This window comes from Bacillus rossius, chromosome 8 (genome assembly GCF_032445375.1).
Source record: "Bacillus rossius redtenbacheri isolate Brsri chromosome 8, Brsri_v3, whole genome shotgun sequence".
Classification (NCBI taxonomy): Eukaryota; Metazoa; Arthropoda; class Insecta; order Phasmatodea; family Bacillidae; genus Bacillus; species Bacillus rossius.
The window spans coordinates 65897471-65914893 of record NC_086336.1 but is presented as its reverse complement, the minus strand read 5'-3'; the positions used below and the strand labels follow the sequence as shown (position 1 = coordinate 65914893).

Genomic DNA, 17423 nt, shown 5'->3' with positions numbered 1-17423 from the left:
TGAAGACAATGGTTGTGGTCTCTCCGTGGGACGTAGGTCCGTCCCGGTCCGTGAGTCGAGTAGAACTGCGGAACTGGCATGGCGTCCGGTGGCGCGTCGGCCCCTGCCGCGCCAAGCTTGACCTCATTACGTTAAAAACTAAATGACTGCGTCTGGAAGAGACTTTAAGGTCGCAAAATTCGTAATTAATTGTTTGAGGGGGAATGGGTGTGGTTCGTCTCTAGTCCACTCGGATTTAGTGTGCTTTATAATAATAATGTCTGGTTTGGCCGTTCGGCTCGGTGGCTTGCTCGACTCGGGTGGGCCACGGCCAGGGGTGCGTTCCGTTAGCGGGAGAGTATACTGGCGGTTGCAGGTCGGGCTTAGGGATGGTCGTCGGTCGGACGACGTCAATTAAAGAGACATTAGTGTTGAGTATCATTAACTGACTTATCCGATGAGATTTTCATTAACAGCAATATAAGTAAAGTACATAAAACTTTCATATCGGCCATCACTAGGGCAGTAGGTGATCGATCGATTGTGGTGGCTGTTCGAAGTACTGCACTATGCTAAATCATCTCATTCGGACTATGCATTTCCTACTCTTGCCCTTCCTTACTCTTCCACATACCCATCACCCATATCGCTGCTCTACGCTGCACATTCTCCAGCTCCCTTATCTCAGTCATTAAGTAGGCCCAGGGCCGGTGCAAGGTAAATTGGCGCCCTAGGCGAAAAACCATTGGCGCCCTAGGCGAAAAACCTTAATTCCTCCCTCCCCCCCCCCCCCCAAATCACAACCTGGTGGACACCACAAAAAAAATTTCCTTGCCTCAAAATACATTATGTAAGCATAAGATTTTGTCAACAATCAAATGTAAGCAGGCTTGTGTTTTTTTTTTTTTACTTTTTTACTTATTACAAATCATAAACAGGTCACCGTGGACTTTAAATAATTACTTATATCAATATAACCATTCCAAACTGTTACAAAAATCCATTTTCATCTAGTTTCAATAATCGTTAAACATATTGACGCCGCCGTCAGTGCTCCCTCTGAGAGCACAGGCCGGCATGTGTCCTCAACACCTGATCTGTGCCGCGCCCCGAACGCGCCCGTGCGCGCAACATAGTGCAGTTCCTCGAACGGCGTGACGTCAGTCACGGCCTCCTATGTGTGCAAAGCGCTAGGCCGGGTGTGGCACTGCGCAAGGGTATTATTTATTCATGCATTTGATAAGACAAGCAAAAACTAACAAGTCTAAATTCAGTAATAATTAATGTTAATTTAATGATCATGTTATAAAGGGTTATCATTCACAAAACTGGCCGAAGTCATCTTCCCGCGCTCCGCAGTTTTCCCGCGGAATTTCCCCCCTCCCTGGCCCGGGCGGCCAGGGAGGTTAGTCAGTCGCCATCCAGCACTCGCCCGGGCCGGCAGCTCACGCACGGGGAGCTCTCAACTTTCGCGCCAACATCCAGTAACTACAATAGGTAATTATAGCCATATCATTTTAATTCAGCTCCCCGGTCGGCCCGAATCGACCGTTCGCGACCCCGCGCGGTCCATTAATAATATGTGCAGTCCAACTGCGGACTTTTAATATAATACGTAATTAACTAGGTGGCCCATCGTGGCACCTGCGCCTCACGCTGTAAAGTCCCACACCGGGACATAGTTCTTCGCCCACGCAGGGTGGCACTGCGCCAAACGCGATACCAAACTTTCAGACGAGTCATTAACTGGGACATGCCACGGCCACGCGTGTGATATCCTGCAAGATTCCACCGTGCCCGCACCCAGCGTAACGTGGCCCTCGCCACCACGCGGAGTAGCCGCCGTTATTTATCCACCTGTGCGGAACTATCCACAGTGATTATAGTGTAATGTGTTATCTTAAGTAATTTTGCGGGACCTATCGCCCACGCACTTCACGTTGCGTCCACGTACTTTCGCATAAGCCAGAACAGGTTCATCGTGCGCGGAGCTTAGGTCGACGATGAAGCGGCCAGTTACGTGAGCGTGTGACGTGTAGATTGTGCGACGGAATAAAACAGCTAAAAGTACGTGTGTGTTTCATTAATAAGGCGTCCTGGGAGGCCATAACAGCCCGGGGAGTCCTTTGTCGACGCGTCCCTGCCTGCAGCCACGAGGCCAGGAACCCTGCCCTTGAGACCCAAAATTAGTCAAACAGTTTAAATTCACGTAAAATTTAGATCAGGCAACGGGGACGGCGTCAATATTATATCAGCTATTATGTGTTGTGCTGCTCCGCCCCCAGCTACTTGGCGCCCTAGGCGGTTGCCTGGTTCGCCTATATGGACGCGCCGTCCCTGAGTAGGCCATCACTGGCCTGACCAATGTGGGATATGCCTTCTCTCTTACCCTCCTGCCTTCCTTCTGTAGGGTCCTGCCAAGCAGCTCCATCACCATCCTACCTTTAATCAACACCCATTGAATCTGTTTTGCCCATCCCAGGTTATTTTGTAAGGTCACCAACAGGTACTTATACATTTCGGCCACCTTTATCTCCTGCCCCTTCCACGTCAACACTTCCCTCGTTACTTTCCTCTTTCTCGTGAACCTAACCACCTTCGTCTTTTCAAAATTCAGTGACATCCCATTGTGCTCCATCCATTGTTACAGTCTGCTCAGGTCACTTTGCAGATGAACCCCTTCCCCCTTTCATCATTTCTATGAACAACAGGGCCCCCAACATACCACTCCCTTGAGGAACTCCTCCCCCTCTTCAGACATTTCCACACCCACCCTAACCATATGCCTTCTATTCCTCAGGAAGTCTCCCACCCAACTATCCACCCTCTCATCCTCCACCAAAATCTCTACCTTCTCAATTAGCCTAACCTGAGGTACTCTATCGTATGCCTTTTAAAAGTCTATGAAAATTGAATCCATCTACTTACCCCGTCCACCACTTCCACCAGATCCTTCGGGAACCCTGCAATCTGTGTTTCACACAAGAACCTTCTCCCGAATCCATACTGTCTATCGTCCACCCAACCTAGGTCATTCTTTACTCCCACTGCATAACTGCTCACTAGCCTCTCCATTACTTTCCCTATCAAAACATCAGGCTGACTGGTCTGTAGTTAACATTGTTAGTCTTATCCCTACCTCTCTTGCAAATTTGTACCACTACCACTTCTTTCCATTCATTTTGTAACTTCCCCTCCTCAAGAGATTGTTTGAACATCACCATTAAGTATTGCCGTCACCCGACCTCTGTGAAAGGTCCGGGGGTACCTGACAGGCGCTACGGGCGTCGCGATGCTCTTGTTGTCCGGAGGGGCGCCAGGCTAGCGGGCTGCTAGGCCGTTGGTGTTGGGTCGTGGGTACTCTACCCCCGCGTGCCCCGCCAGGTACACGGCTTGAATGTAACCTGAATGGTTCTACCTTGACTGTGAAGGCTGCTCGGCCGCGTGAAGGACGGGAGACTACGGAAAATTAGTGTACACGAGTTGGTGAGAATTACCTTTAATTTAGTCCCGCTAGAAAACACTCTCACCAACACTTGGCGATGTCTAGCCATTACACAATTAGCACAAAAAAAAAACATAACACTACGCGACACTAATGGTTACCGTGGCAGTCTCGCGGGGCGTGGGTCGATGCTCGCTGGAGACGGCCAGCGCCGAAAGTTAACGGTTGCGGGGGAGGGGAGGGGGGCTCGATGAGCGGGCTCCTAAGTTCGGCGAAACACTTACGTGAGTGATACGATACACAGCGCGGTATCACGATGAAGACAGTCGGGATAGGCCCGGTTCCGCAAAATAAGCGCCAAGTCGACATGGGCAGCGATGAATTAATAAAATGTTTTAAATTTAAAGATTTAGTACAGAATAAAATTAATCAATGAAAGAAACTTGAATGCTGCCCACGGACACACGTCTGTTCCCGGCGCGGTGTGGTTAGAGACTGCCGAACATGTCCGCCTCGCAAGGAAGAGAAACTTTCTCTTCTTTGTGAGTCGGCGTCAAAAAACTTATATTAATTGAATTTACTCTATTACCAGTTAAAACATGTTCCAGGTGCCCAATTTCAATGTAGCACCTGGTAATTGGGTGCTTAAGGCTTAAAAATGGTTTTAATGTATTTAATTATTTAAATTGTGACATCAAGTTGGCGACTGTAAATTTACTAACATATTGTCCCACTGCGAATTGTTTTAGAGGGATTTCTCCTATTCTGACTTAATCATAGTCACGGGCATTTTAATTAAGGCCAGTGGCCACGGTGACTGTTAATGAGGTTTGTTGTCTGCTCCGTGCGTGGTGTACTCGCCCGGAGTGGCTACGACACACTTATTACATGTCGGGTAATTAGTAATTTCGTACTAATGGCTTTTCCCTTAATTGAATTATGGGTTCGAGCCTCCGGGGTTCCGTACCTTTAAATTTCATTATGTCTATTGGGGTCACGCCCGAGACGCTCGCCTGACTCATTCCGGCTGGGCAAAGGGGCGCGCTCCGAAAACGGGATACGGTACTGGCGGTGCGGAGCACGGGCTTAACGGCCATGGTCGGTACGATGTCAGTATCTACACACCTCCTCACCCCCAAACTTAAGGTGACTGTTCCCTATCCAGCCCAGCCTAGGTGCCTTCCTCCCCTTCACACTCCTGACCGCAGTTCGAACCTCTTCCTCTTATCTCTAAACTTCTCTGTTCTACCATGTTTGCTAGTTTCCGCTACTTACATACCTATTAACTTTCAAACTCAGATGTAATGCTCCTGTAGCAAATTTACCTTCTTCCTGCCCTCCATACATTCCTGCCACTCTAACCCCTTATTTATTGTTTGAGTGCCCCAACATCAAGACCCGAAATAAACTTCATACACAACTTTGTTCTTTAGAATTGCATTTACTGTAAGCGTACCCCTCCCTGCTGTTTCACTCTGCTTGTGAGTTTTGTATAGTTCTATCCAACTTTCTAATAGTGAACAACATTTACATAGGAACCACCATATCTCTTGGGAACTCTGTCCATAATGATGGCCAGTGAACAATAACCTTGATCCCACTCTCCTACATTTGGTCAACTGACAATATAGTGTAGAAAATCTATCCAGCTAGGTGTTCATTCTCTACTCCTCCTATTTAGAAGTGCATTCCACAAATTACTCGTTTATCGGTCAATGTGAATTATCATTTTAAATTATTGATTGCCGTTTGTACACCATAATCTAATTTACTTACAACTCATATTTTAATTTGGGCTACAAATATTTAGTTGTATATTTGTTAGCGCCTTCAAAGTTTTACTGTCTGGGTTGTTAATATTATCATTATCGCATATCTTTGGAAAAGTCCCGTCATTGTTGTTGTTAATAAATAGTGACATCGCAAATTTGGGTTAAAAAATGGAAGAGATTGGAATTATTCTACCTGAAAAAGTATATTGTTTTAATTTTAAATATTTTGTTTGCTTATTGATGTATTATGTTTCTCATACAATTCTTTTATGTAGGAGGATAGCAGCCTCGATGCGAAAGCTACATTGCCTGCACCTCTCGTATCTGGAGTGGAAGACACGGACACCGAAGACTTGTACACCAAGTATAAGGTATTTGTTAACAACTTTGGGAATTCACCTAGAATATCATATGCCAGGGCACATGCTTTTAAATATTTAGAAAACAGTTATTAGTGCAATGTGGTTTAGGGGTTACCTTGTGGAGACTGCGTTGAAGTAATGCAGCAATCATGGGTAATTATCTATGGGAGGGGCGCATCTGAAAAAAAGAAAATAAATATTGTTCTGAAGGAAAGCAACCCTTTTGAAGAAAAAAATTTATAATTCCCAAAAGCATTTTTTAACTTCCTGAAATGGTTTACATACTTTTTTTAAGATGCTGTTGTGATACTTTAAGTTGTTTACCTGTAGTTTACCATTTTACTGATTGGTTAAGTTGGGTTGTATGTTTTTAAATTTTGTTATATCATGAGAATAATTGGTTAGGTTAGCTTTTTTTAAATGGTTACTGTTCTGTAGCACTTAAAACCAAGTTTAGCCCATGATCCTATATATATTGATTCTGTGGTACATGATCCTTGCTGTTTTAATTAAGTATATCATAAGATTGTGCACACAAAACTACTTTTGATATAAAATTAATTATGATTGTTGTTGAATACAAAAGAAAATTTTTCACAAGAACTGACATTTGTATGTATTGTGCTGGTTGAGTCTTTGTTTGGTCAGGATCATCGCGATGTTGTAGGGATATTGATGAAGTCTTCAACATGGCTGTGCTGAAGTAACTACTTTCGTAACATTCTTACGGCACAAGCGCGTGAGTGGGTGTTTTGGATGGGGAAGATTCACATGCTTGGTTTGTAAAAGATATTTTTGTTGAGAAAAGTAAATTAGTGTACGGAATATATATTACTTCGGTATTATGTCCTACACTAGATTAGGTAGGGCTGTAGCATAAAATATGATACCCTAAAGTTAGTTTCATAGAGAAACGTGGTTTGTGAAAAACGAGCATGTGAATGTTCCCCGCCCAGAACCCCCATATTCCTGCACTTAACCGTAAGAATGTGTGGTAATGATGTCAGTGCCACCATGGTGGTATCATCAATATTGTTATGGTATTGGGATATAGACTACTGCCTTTTTAATGTACCCAAACATTCTCATAGATAAAGATTGGAAAACATGTGAGAAAGTGACAAAATAATTTATTATTTTTTTCATCAGTATTTAGGGAAAAGTGGCTTTACTTCAGAATCACCCAAAAAAAATTGTAACTACTTTTATGACTTCCTGACAATTTTTATAATCTTCCTGTTAAACGTCGTTGCATTATATAAAATAGGTTACAGTTACACATTATTTTGTACTACGCTTTCAAATGAATGTTAAATTTTAATAAAGCGTCTTTTCTCAAACATTTGGATTATGAATAAATAAAACCCTGTAAACATTGATAGGTTTCATATGTCGTATTTAAAGGCAAAAACAAAAAAAAAACATATAAATTAATTCGTAGCATGAGCTATGACCACATGGGTAGTGGGTCAAGTGGTAACTGTAGGGTGGAGGCTGTGTTGCCTAGCGACCCTGAAAGAAGGGCAGTTTGCCGGGCCGTGCGTGTCGCAGAAGCTGCAGCGGCAGCTGGAGTTCCTGGCCGTGCAGGAAGAGTACATCAAGGACGAGCAGCGCAACCTCAAGAAGGAGTACCTGCACGCCCAGGAGGAGGTGAAGCGCATCCAGAGCGTGCCGCTGGTCATCGGCCAGTTCCTGGAGGCCGTGGACCAGAACACTGGCATCGTGGGCAGCACCACAGGTGGTCCGCTCAGCCCCAGCCAGGGACACTCGTTCATTTACACTTGAGAGCATCCACAACATACACAACAATTACAGATGGAAAATTTCTTGATTTAGTTTCGAAATGAATTTTATTTTCTCAGAATTTTCTGATAATTGTTGTCTTCAAACAAATGTGGGTGATTAGTTTATTGTTTAGGTGTTCCAAGAATACTGAAGTACATAAGATTTATAATACTGTGAAAAGTGCATGTTTTACCTCTTATTTTGTTTTTGAATTTGCTTTTCCTAAACACAAAGCTTTAAACAAAATTGTATATATTGTTAATAAAGTCTGAGAGCAGGAACGTATTTACCCTCGTATGGGTCACACATCTTATGCCAATTTTTTTGTGTAAAAACAAGTTCTGCGACCCATGTGCAATTTTTTTATTTTGGGTAAAAAAAATTCATATTGCATTATTGTGGTTGATTGTGTTCATAAATAACTAGTGTGCGTTGGTCTTTAGTAAATATGTCTCTAGTAAGTATGAATTGTTTAGTTAAAATATCTCAGCAGAGCGTGTAAAGTTCATGAACTGCGTTGTTGCGCTGAGTCTTCAGCCTGTCGGGGCACGGCAAGTGATGTGGCCATGTGCCGCCGTGCTGGCGCTCAGCAAGAGGGGGGATTCTAATAATAAACCAGTCGGAGAGGGGTAAAAAGGGAAGGGGGTGCGCGAACGTGCGTGAGTGGATGTTTATATGCTCCCTCCCTCTCACTCACTCTCTCACACTCACTCACTCACTCACTCACTCTCTCTCTCATCGTTGTGAATGACTGAACTGGCACCGCAAACAGTTGTCATGTTGCTATCTCGACAGGTTTTTGTGACCCAACTGTGCCCAAAAATGTTTTTTTTGCATGAGATTTCCCACTCTTTCTACTGTAACATTTAATTCTTGACAAAACTGTTGCAAAGTGCGTGCTTGTTTTTACTGAGGAAACTGCTGTCTTTTCTCTCTTGGAAGGTATAAAAGTAGTGTTGTGCCGGGAAGGAGAGGACAGCGTTGTGTGTGGGGTGTTGCAGGCTCCAACTACTACGTGCGCATCCTGTCGACGCTGGACCGCGAGCTGCTGAAGGCGTCGGCGAGCGTGGCGCTGCACAAGCACAGCAACGCGCTGGTGGACGTGCTGCCGCCCGAGGCCGACTCCTCCATCTCCATGCTGCAGGCCGGTCCGTGCCCCTCCGTGGCCCTCCGTCCCTCTCCGTGCCCCTCCATGCCCCTCCGTCCCTCTCCGTCCCTCTCCGTCTCCCGGTCGTTAACACGACTTGCATTTCGGTATCATCCGGTGTTTTGATATGCGTTTCGGTGCTATTTCAGTTTTATCGCAATTCACGCTGCAACAACCCAGATTACAGCCTTCCCCATGCAATCCAGTAATAATAATTTGTTATAAATTTTTTGTCATATTTCAGGTTAGATGTAAATTTTTTTTTCCTTTTAGAAGTTATTGTGAACGAAATTCACCGAATTTATTGTTTTTATTTTTTTTTAATTCATAAGTTTTTTTTTCTAGTTTTTTTTTTTTTTTTTTTTTGCTGGCTTCTTTGTGTGGGAAGGCATGCTGACGTAATTCTCCTTCGTTATTTCCACGACCGGGGCAATTAAATTATTTTTTGTGTTCTGTTGTGCTGAATATATTGTGATTTGTTACATGTATTGAAAAAAACAAGTAATACATCGAATATTGCGTACGAATTACTTTGTGACCTGCTGCCATCCTGTATGTTCACTCATCACCTAGTTTTGAGCTAGCCGGAGGTGGTGAGTGGTAACAACGCTATAATCATGTCCGTGGTGACGTGTCGTGCAAAGCCGGTCCAGAGCCCGGCGCTTTGAGGCGGCACCAGAAGGCCGCCTCACTAACTCGAACACATCCCGTTAGTGCCGGTACAGACCTTGTTTTCTCTCAGATGTTGCAGCGTGGGTCTGTGTAAGTTTCGCCCCTGCGGTGGCTGTGTGTTGCAGACGAGAAGCCCGACGTGATGTACTCGGACATCGGGGGCATGGACATGCAGAAGCAGGAGATCAGGGAGGCGGTGGAGCTGCCGCTCACGCACTTCGAGCTGTACAAGCAGATAGGCATCGACCCGCCCCGCGGCGTGCTCATGTACGGGCCGCCGGGCTGCGGCAAGACCATGCTGGCCAAGGCGGTCGCCCACCACACCACCGGTACGCCCGGCCCCGCTCGTCGTCCATTTGATGAGTTTTAAATGTAAATTTGCATGTTGAAACAGTATGATCGTGCAATTTCACAGGTACCTGTTTGTATTTATATTTGTTGCAATTAATTTTGATTACATGAATAATAGTACGAACATTCAGTTCTGACTACAAATATTAGAAATGTATCACACTCAGATCACATAAATTCACACTCTACACTTAGGGGAAACGGTAGAAGCTCTGGGAAATGATGTAGACAATAGTGGCGACCCTGATGTGTTCCCAGCGGCGTTCATCCGCGTGGTGGGGTCGGAGTTCGTGCAGAAGTACCTGGGCGAGGGCCCGCGCATGGTGCGCGACGTGTTCCGGCTCGCCAAGGAGAACTCCCCCGCCATCATCTTCATAGACGAGATCGACGCCATCGCCACGAAGCGCTTCGACGCGCAGACGGGGGCAGACCGCGAGGTGCAGCGCATTCTGCTAGAGCTGCTCAACCAGATGGACGGCTTCGACCAGACCACCAACGTCAAGGTGCGCGTCTCCGTCCCCTGCAGTGTGTAGCATGCATCGACCATCTGGCCAGGGTGATCGTGCAGAGCTAAATAATGTTACGACGCTGCTGCGTGTTTTTAGTAACGATGAATAACAACGGTCAGTTAAGAAAATTCCAAAAGAATTAAGTCAGACAGACTTCATAGCTCATTAACTAATGCATGGTAACCTTTTTGAAAAGGCACTGGTAAAGAAAATGTTGCTCAGTTCATTGGGAAACAAATAAAAAAATAATAATTCTTGTACTGGCTGAATGGTTAATGATGTAGTTGTTGTGTTATGAAATGGTGGCGGTGAGTGTCCTGGGTGTGGTGTGAGCGGGGCGGTGACTGGCGCAGGTGATCATGGCGACCAACCGGGCGGACACGCTGGACCCGGCGCTGCTGCGGCCCGGCCGGCTGGACCGCAAGATAGAGTTCCCGCTGCCGGACCGGCGCCAGAAGAGGCTCATCTTCTCCACCATCACCTCCAGGATGAACCTGAGCGAGGAGGTGGACCTGGAGGACTACGTGGCGCGGCCCGACCGCATCTCGGGCGCCGACATCAACGCCATCTGCCAGGAGGTACCGCGCCGTTCCTTCGCTCCGCGTGTCTACATACATTTCAAGTACATTCAAATAAATATTGAAAAACATTTTGGGACTAAACACCGTACAATTAAATTTAAAACATTCACACACCACCTCATTGTTGATATTATATGGCTTGGGCATACATAGCATTCCTAAGTAGGTGCTACAATCATTTCTGAGCTAATAAAAAATAATAATGTTATTAATGTAGAAGATATATTCACTAGTTCTAATAATAATTTATAAAGCATAAACTTAATATTTCTGTTGTTATAATTCCAGATTCTCTTGTTTACTAGGCGTGTGTCTCTCATGATCTGCCACTAGCGCATCCGAGTGGGCGCAAGGTTAACTAGTCCTGAAAGCTTCTGGTCTTCCTTACCAGAGATGCTGCTGGCATTCGGGAAATGCACCATTAATGAAACGTTATAAACAGGAAATAAATTACAATTGTTCATATGGGGGAAATTTTGGGAGTTGAAAAAATATGACATAAGCAGGAAAACATCATAACAGGGTTCTGCTGTATTGTGCTGCAGAAAAAAAAAAAATTCCAAATTTTTCACTAAATCTTCTTAGCTACATTCATGTTACCATATTTTACATGTTAATATTTTTGCAAATGAGTCCCGTTAGGTGCAACTGTTTGTATTGATAAGGAACAATCAATAAACAAGTGGATGCACGGTGCAGTGGTGGTAGTGAGTAGTAGCGTGCAGCACGTGCAGGGAGTGTGTGGTGTCGCAGGCCGGCATGCACGCGGTGCGCGAGAACCGCTACATCGTGCTGGGCAAGGACTTCGAGAAGGGCTACAAGAACAACATCAAGAAGAACGAGTCGGAGCATGAGTTCTACAAGTAGCCTTGTCGTCGTCCGTCGTCGGCGATCGCCGTTCTGTACATATTTGTAGGAGGCAGTTGTGTTTGATGCGTGGCTAATAAACTAAAAAAAAAAAATTAATTGTGCTGTTGAAATGAGCAATCGCATAACACTTTGTAGACTAGCAAACTATGTACTAGTGGTTATGTGTACGACTGACATTTTTCACTATTTTTAAAATATAATTTTGAAAATTTTTAGTAAGTTTATTTTTATTCCTGTGTATTATTAGTATGTTTCATGGTAAAAATGCTCTAATATGTTCTTTTCAGTCAGAATGTAACCTTTTTTTTTTCAGTCCAATTTCAGTTTTAAAGAAATTTTGGTGTTTTTTTTATTTTCATAAATCCTGTTTTGTAATACTTAACACCACCAGAATACTGTAACATTAATATGCTGCGTTTCTGCGATAAAATAATTTGTTATAAATTGGTCTAAAATATATTCATTTAAAAAACAAAAATAAATTGGCAAGCATTTTGGGGTTTAAAAGTGGTTCAGTATGCACACCTGCCAACTTTTATGGTTTTCCCGTGATTTGCACGGAAAATAACCTACATTACAGTTGTACGGAAATTCCGAATATCTTAACGCTTTTCAGCCTTTTTTTCTCTGCAGTGGAAATGTTTTTATCATTTGCGTTCAGTTTCTGTTACAATATGGTAGCACATCTTGTATTTTGTTACGTGAACTAAGTTGAGCTAACCAACAGTATGGTTCTTTCCCCCCCCCCCCCCCCCCCCCCCCCTCCTATTTTTTTTTTCCCGTTTAATAACCTAAAGGTTAACTTAATCATCTGACATCTTGCTCTGTGGCGGAAATGGCTCGTGTTGTGAGGTTGTATTTTTCTGTACTTCTTTGGAAGTTTAATGCTTTTATATGGAGGTAGTTAGTATTCAGTGAGCTTGCTTGTGCTGTCATAATATTTAACGAACACTAAAAAACAGTATAGGCATGTGTTTAGATCTGCAAAATTGGAACTGTTTCCGTGTATCGGAGTAAAAAAGGCTCTAACTATGCGTGTTGCAGCGTGTGCCGTTATGGTTTAAATGTTTCTCATGGTAGTAAAAATGATGTTTCTGATCACTTGAAGTGTTTGAAACACGTTGGTAATGTGAAATCTGCCAAGGAAAGGAAAAAAAAAAAAAAAAACGGTTTCTTTTTGACGAGCCATACCAGTACCACAGGTGTGATTCAAGTGGAATGCTATTTCACCGGTTATTCAGCAGATCACGCTGGAAATTTGTTCCGGAAAATGTTCCTGGCTTCAGACAGTAGAAAAGTATATTTGCGGCGCACAAAAACTTCTGCTATATGTATTCAAACAAACGGCATTGGTAACTGGATCTGTAACGATTAACAACATTTTGCAGATATGCCGATACAGCTGTTGTTGATTCACAGTTTCTGAACCGATACAGGAAAAACATATTTTGGTTAAAACCTTTTTATAAATTTACCAAATTACCCACAATATCTCATTATAAGAAAAGCAATGAAAATTCATGTGTGTTTTAGTTTTGCGAAAACAAAAGTTAAAAAGAAAGGTAACCTAAGATGAACTAAAAAGAATTTTTTTTTTAAACCAGCAGGTGATTTTATTCGTAAGACCTCTGTCTATTGAAACAAATTTTTATCGCCATAAAATATTCTTCAGCTTTATTGTAATAGGTAACATCACCAATTTTATTGCAACAGGCTACGTAAAATGGACTTTGTGCCTTCCATGTGTTAAGTACAACTTTAGTACAACTTTGTGTTTATACTTACATTGGCAATTAGAAGTTTATGTGCCCTTAATTACTGATTTATTAGGAAAAATTACTCTATGAAAGAAATACAGATTCACTAAATAATTGTCAAATGTTTTAGTATGAAACCACTAAATGATTATAGAAAATATGTATTTCAACAGTGTCATATTAAAATTGTTACTGGGCTTATGTATGTATGGCATGCACATTATCTTAGTGCTTTTTTTAAATTGGTATTTCCGTTGAAACCATATAAACGTTGGATAATCCGCCAAAATAACTTTCTTATCCAGAACAGCTGTGTCCTGAACATTCTCAAGAGCCATCACTGAAGTATGTATGTATCTGTATTAAATATAAATAAATAATATCTGATTCAATGGGTCAGTATTATGTCACATTCTTTGTTGACCTTGTCATATGTAACTTGAGTGTGCTTTCAAAAGATTGTCCCAACGTGTACACTTTGAGATGTCCCAGAAAGAAAAACATTCAGTTAAATCATGCTGTGTGGACACTATACATCTAATGCACTCATGTTGTTTATAGCACCAGTTTGAAGCCATAATGCTTTTTAAAATACTTTAAAATATTAACAAAACTATGAGTAATTCAGTTTCTTCTCCCACCTGCAGGGATAGTGAAACTGATAAACACACATTCACCAAAAATACCACGGTGGAAAAACTACATGAATTATGATATTTATCACAGCATTATATATTTGTTGAGCCTTGCAGTTTTCAGTGCTAAGAGACTGCTAACCCATGTATTAGTATTAGCACAGATCTGTATGCAGAACAGCACTGTAGTAATGTTACCCTAGGAGGAAAAGTTAAAAAAAAAAAAAAAAATGAATTATGATTACAGCCACGGAATTTTCGCGCATTCATTTAGTCGCAAGCTAGAATGCAAACCTCCACACTGTCACACTGTGTTCATGATTGGACCGCAGTTATCTGGACACGCCCCTTTACGACCGTAATCCATTGATGTACAGCGGAGAGAAGTAAGCGAATCAGGTAGTGCCAAATAACAAGGATAAAAATGTTCTCGCTAAGAAATCAACCAATGGGAAAGTAAACATGGGTTGAGCACACCTATAACTTTGAATTCTATCCTGAGGCCAGAGGAATCCGCAAAATTTCCGGTACTCTAATTATGATTCATCCAGGAAAACTTACATTTTCAGGACCTTATGTTTGGAAATGAAAATATATATATATATTTATAATAGAGGCAAGACATTGATAGCTTCATTAATTTATTATTTTTAGTGATTTGTTATATGAGTAACTATATTTAATTTTCTTTAACCATCTAAGCTGTTTCTTACAACTCGCAGTAGCATGTGTTAGTTCGGCTGTACATAATGCCACCAGTCCAATGACTTGCGGCGAGAGACGTGATGTAACGTAATGAAGGGTTTACTGGACCCAGGAGCAGCTGCCGGGTGCGACGTGCGTCGGCAACAGACTCGTAGTCGAAGCCAGCGACATCCTCGACCAGAGACGACGACGAGGGTTGTCGCGCCGTATCTTCTTGTTCCTCGTCTGCCTTCTTGTTCACATAGTTACTCTATAAACATCCTTTATTGTTATCATTTACTTATTTGGCTGTTAAACTTCACTGGTTAATCATTTGACTACTCAAACTTAGTTTGGCATTGTAAAATTTATACCTGTGTGGCCATTTTTTTTTGCCCACATTAACTACTGCGTGCACTTGTCTAGGAAACTAAATTTGTACCCTAACCGTCTCACTACTGTTAATTTAAGTACCTTTGGCCCAACCACAATAATTTTTGACGTGGCAACATATAATAAATCGATGAACACCAGCTGCACGCACAAAAAAGTGTCCTGTTACGTTGTGTCCCGTTACGCTCATTGTACGCTTGTGCCGCATCTATCTCTCTTCCATTCGATTGGAACAACCATCGATTTGACTTTTTCAAGGCACATTAAACTTGAAACACTCCCATTCGTTTCCTACTTTTACTATCATCGTCATATCCTTAACAGAATAACACAGATTGGAAGAAGTTAAATAGCAAACATGTATAAAAGTTATAGTTAAAATAATCTAGTAATATACATATTTGAATTAATGAGTGCAAATAAAAATAAATTTATCAATTAAATTGTGGATTTCATTTAACTCCTTTGTATCCATACAAAATAGTGATAATTCAATAAAAAGGATTCAATTTTATTCATAAAAATATGCAATCATTTCATCAATGTTTTGTTATGACGTCACGTTAAACTATCGTCTGTAAACCGACTTTACAGACAACCTATTTTTTTAATCAAGGTTGTAAGGGATGAAAAAAAAAATAGTTTAATATAGTTAAGTAAATTCATACAAATTGTTTCCCAATACTCGTGTATTGTAAGCTTCCTGCCTGATTGGCCACCACTTCCTCGACCCCCTGCCCCACTCCCCTCCACAACCCTGAAGGATGAAAACACTACCTCGATTGTGGCTACAGTAGTTATCTAGGCAGCCCAATCGTTAGGGCCATGCAGATTTCGCGAAAAGATTTTGAGACCAGCTGAAAGTTAAAACACTGTAGCATCGTCTGTGTTTCGTGATTGGATGAGTTTCTTCCAGGTACGTGTCGATTGTAACAACACCAATCACAGTAATTCAGTGCGGAAGCAAACGCGTCTTGAATGGCTCGGCCAAATAAGGCAACGACTTCTCTCGCAGACGGACGCCAATCACAAGGAAGAAACCGCTGGTGCGGGTATACCTTGTTGCATTCTAATAGGTGTGCAGATCTTTTCGCGAAAAATGCCTGCCCCTACCAATCGTCTAACATCCATGATTAGAGACAGGAAAAATTCGCTCTCTCAGTGACCTCTAGGATAGACGCCACAACCCTCTACACACTCAGGCAAATGCCACCTGCTCATTGGCTATCGACTCGTGACTGTCAACTGGGACGCTTGCGATACGATACTTTTTTTGGTTGAAAGTTTTCCATTGGCTCAAAGTCCTTCAGACAAACTGTAAGCCAATCACAGAAGCAACATGAAGGTACAGTTGTTTGGATTCTAGCATAACGCGAAATGAATCCGCTAATTTTTCCGGTCTCTATCCATAATACATGACGTAGTCACCTCGTGACGTCAGAAGCCCCGGAGGCTGACCAAGGGAAAGAGGGAGGGACTGGGGCATCTGCAACGCCAGTCGCAGGCGCTGTCTGAATGACATGGGTCAGGATGCAGCTAATTGTTGCGCCATATTGCTTGGAGGTCCAAAACATTACGCTGGTCCGCCATCTTTTAGAAATTTCCGCCCCAAAGAATGTATTTGGAATAACTTCTGTTGTTCCGCTCAAAGGAACTTCCGTCCGCACGTACGCGCGAGCAGCCGAAAGCTGACGTCACGCCTGTCAATGACCCTAAATATTACTTTAAAAATTGATGTTCCTTGAAAAGCACATCACAGAGGCGGGCTCAGTTTCGAAACTGCGTATGATATTAGGGTGCAGGGGGGTGGAGGGGGGAGGTAATGACTGGAGGGTTTAGGGTGGTTGGTATGGAATACGTGTCAGTTAAATGAGTCAGAAATTTTTAAAAGTAATATCCCCTTAGGCTAATTTAACACATTTATGGCGGTTCTTTTAAAAGTCACGTTTTATCTGCCGTTATATTTAGCTATGGAGGTTATTGTAAAGGTTAGCGATCAAGAACATTCGCTGAATACATTTGTGGGGGGGGGGGGGATAGAACGTCTTTCCCGCTGTTTGCTTTCAAATTCTTCCCTTTTGTTGACGTGAATGATAGCTATTTTAGGATTTCAAGGTGTGGATATAACACAAACACCCCCCACCCCCTAATCAAAACCTACCACCTGTGTACGCCCAGGTGGCGATCTCCCCCCAGTCCCGGGGTTAAACAAAATTAAAATTTTAACACGTGTATTTAAAAATTCTTGCATTACTGTTGTCACCCAAACACTGACATACGGGCCTGCAGAAGTAGCTGTATGTGATGCAGCTTCTCACAGTTATAACAACTCGCCTTGCATCACCCTTAATAACGTACTGTCATCACTGATATTTTGCAGAGTTTGTCGTGATTTCAAAGAAAGAAAAGGGGGGGGGGGGTTATATCTTCCATATTCTCTCTCCTTCCTGGTCCGGCACTGACACATCATGTGTAAATGTG

The 17423-nt window shown here is 42.7% G+C and overlaps 1 protein-coding gene across 1 annotated transcript; it reads left to right on the top strand.

Annotated features, from left to right (window-relative positions):
* Positions 1-5264: 5264 nt before the first annotated feature.
* Positions 5265-13622, top strand: LOC134535125 (26S proteasome regulatory subunit 6B). The gene is made up of 8 exons (XM_063374064.1): positions 5265-5397; positions 5472-5567; positions 7110-7296; positions 8345-8491; positions 9288-9491; positions 9772-10016; positions 10376-10600; positions 11357-13622. The coding sequence occupies exons 1-8, from the start codon at positions 5365-5367 to the stop codon at positions 11468-11470; spliced, it is 1251 nt and encodes a 416-aa protein (XP_063230134.1). The 5' UTR covers positions 5265-5364; the 3' UTR covers positions 11471-13622.
* Positions 13623-17423: the final 3801 nt, after the last annotated feature.

Coding starts and splice junctions, on each gene's coding strand:
- LOC134535125 (XM_063374064.1), top strand. CDS start 5,365: ATGGAAGAGATTGGAATTATTCTACCTGAAAAA. Junction 5,568..7,109: donor ACTTGTACACCAAGTATAAG/GTATTTGTTAAC, acceptor TGCGTGTCGCAG/AAGCTGCAGCGGCAGCTGGA. Junction 7,297..8,344: donor CATCGTGGGCAGCACCACAG/GTGGTCCGCTCA, acceptor GGGGTGTTGCAG/GCTCCAACTACTACGTGCGC.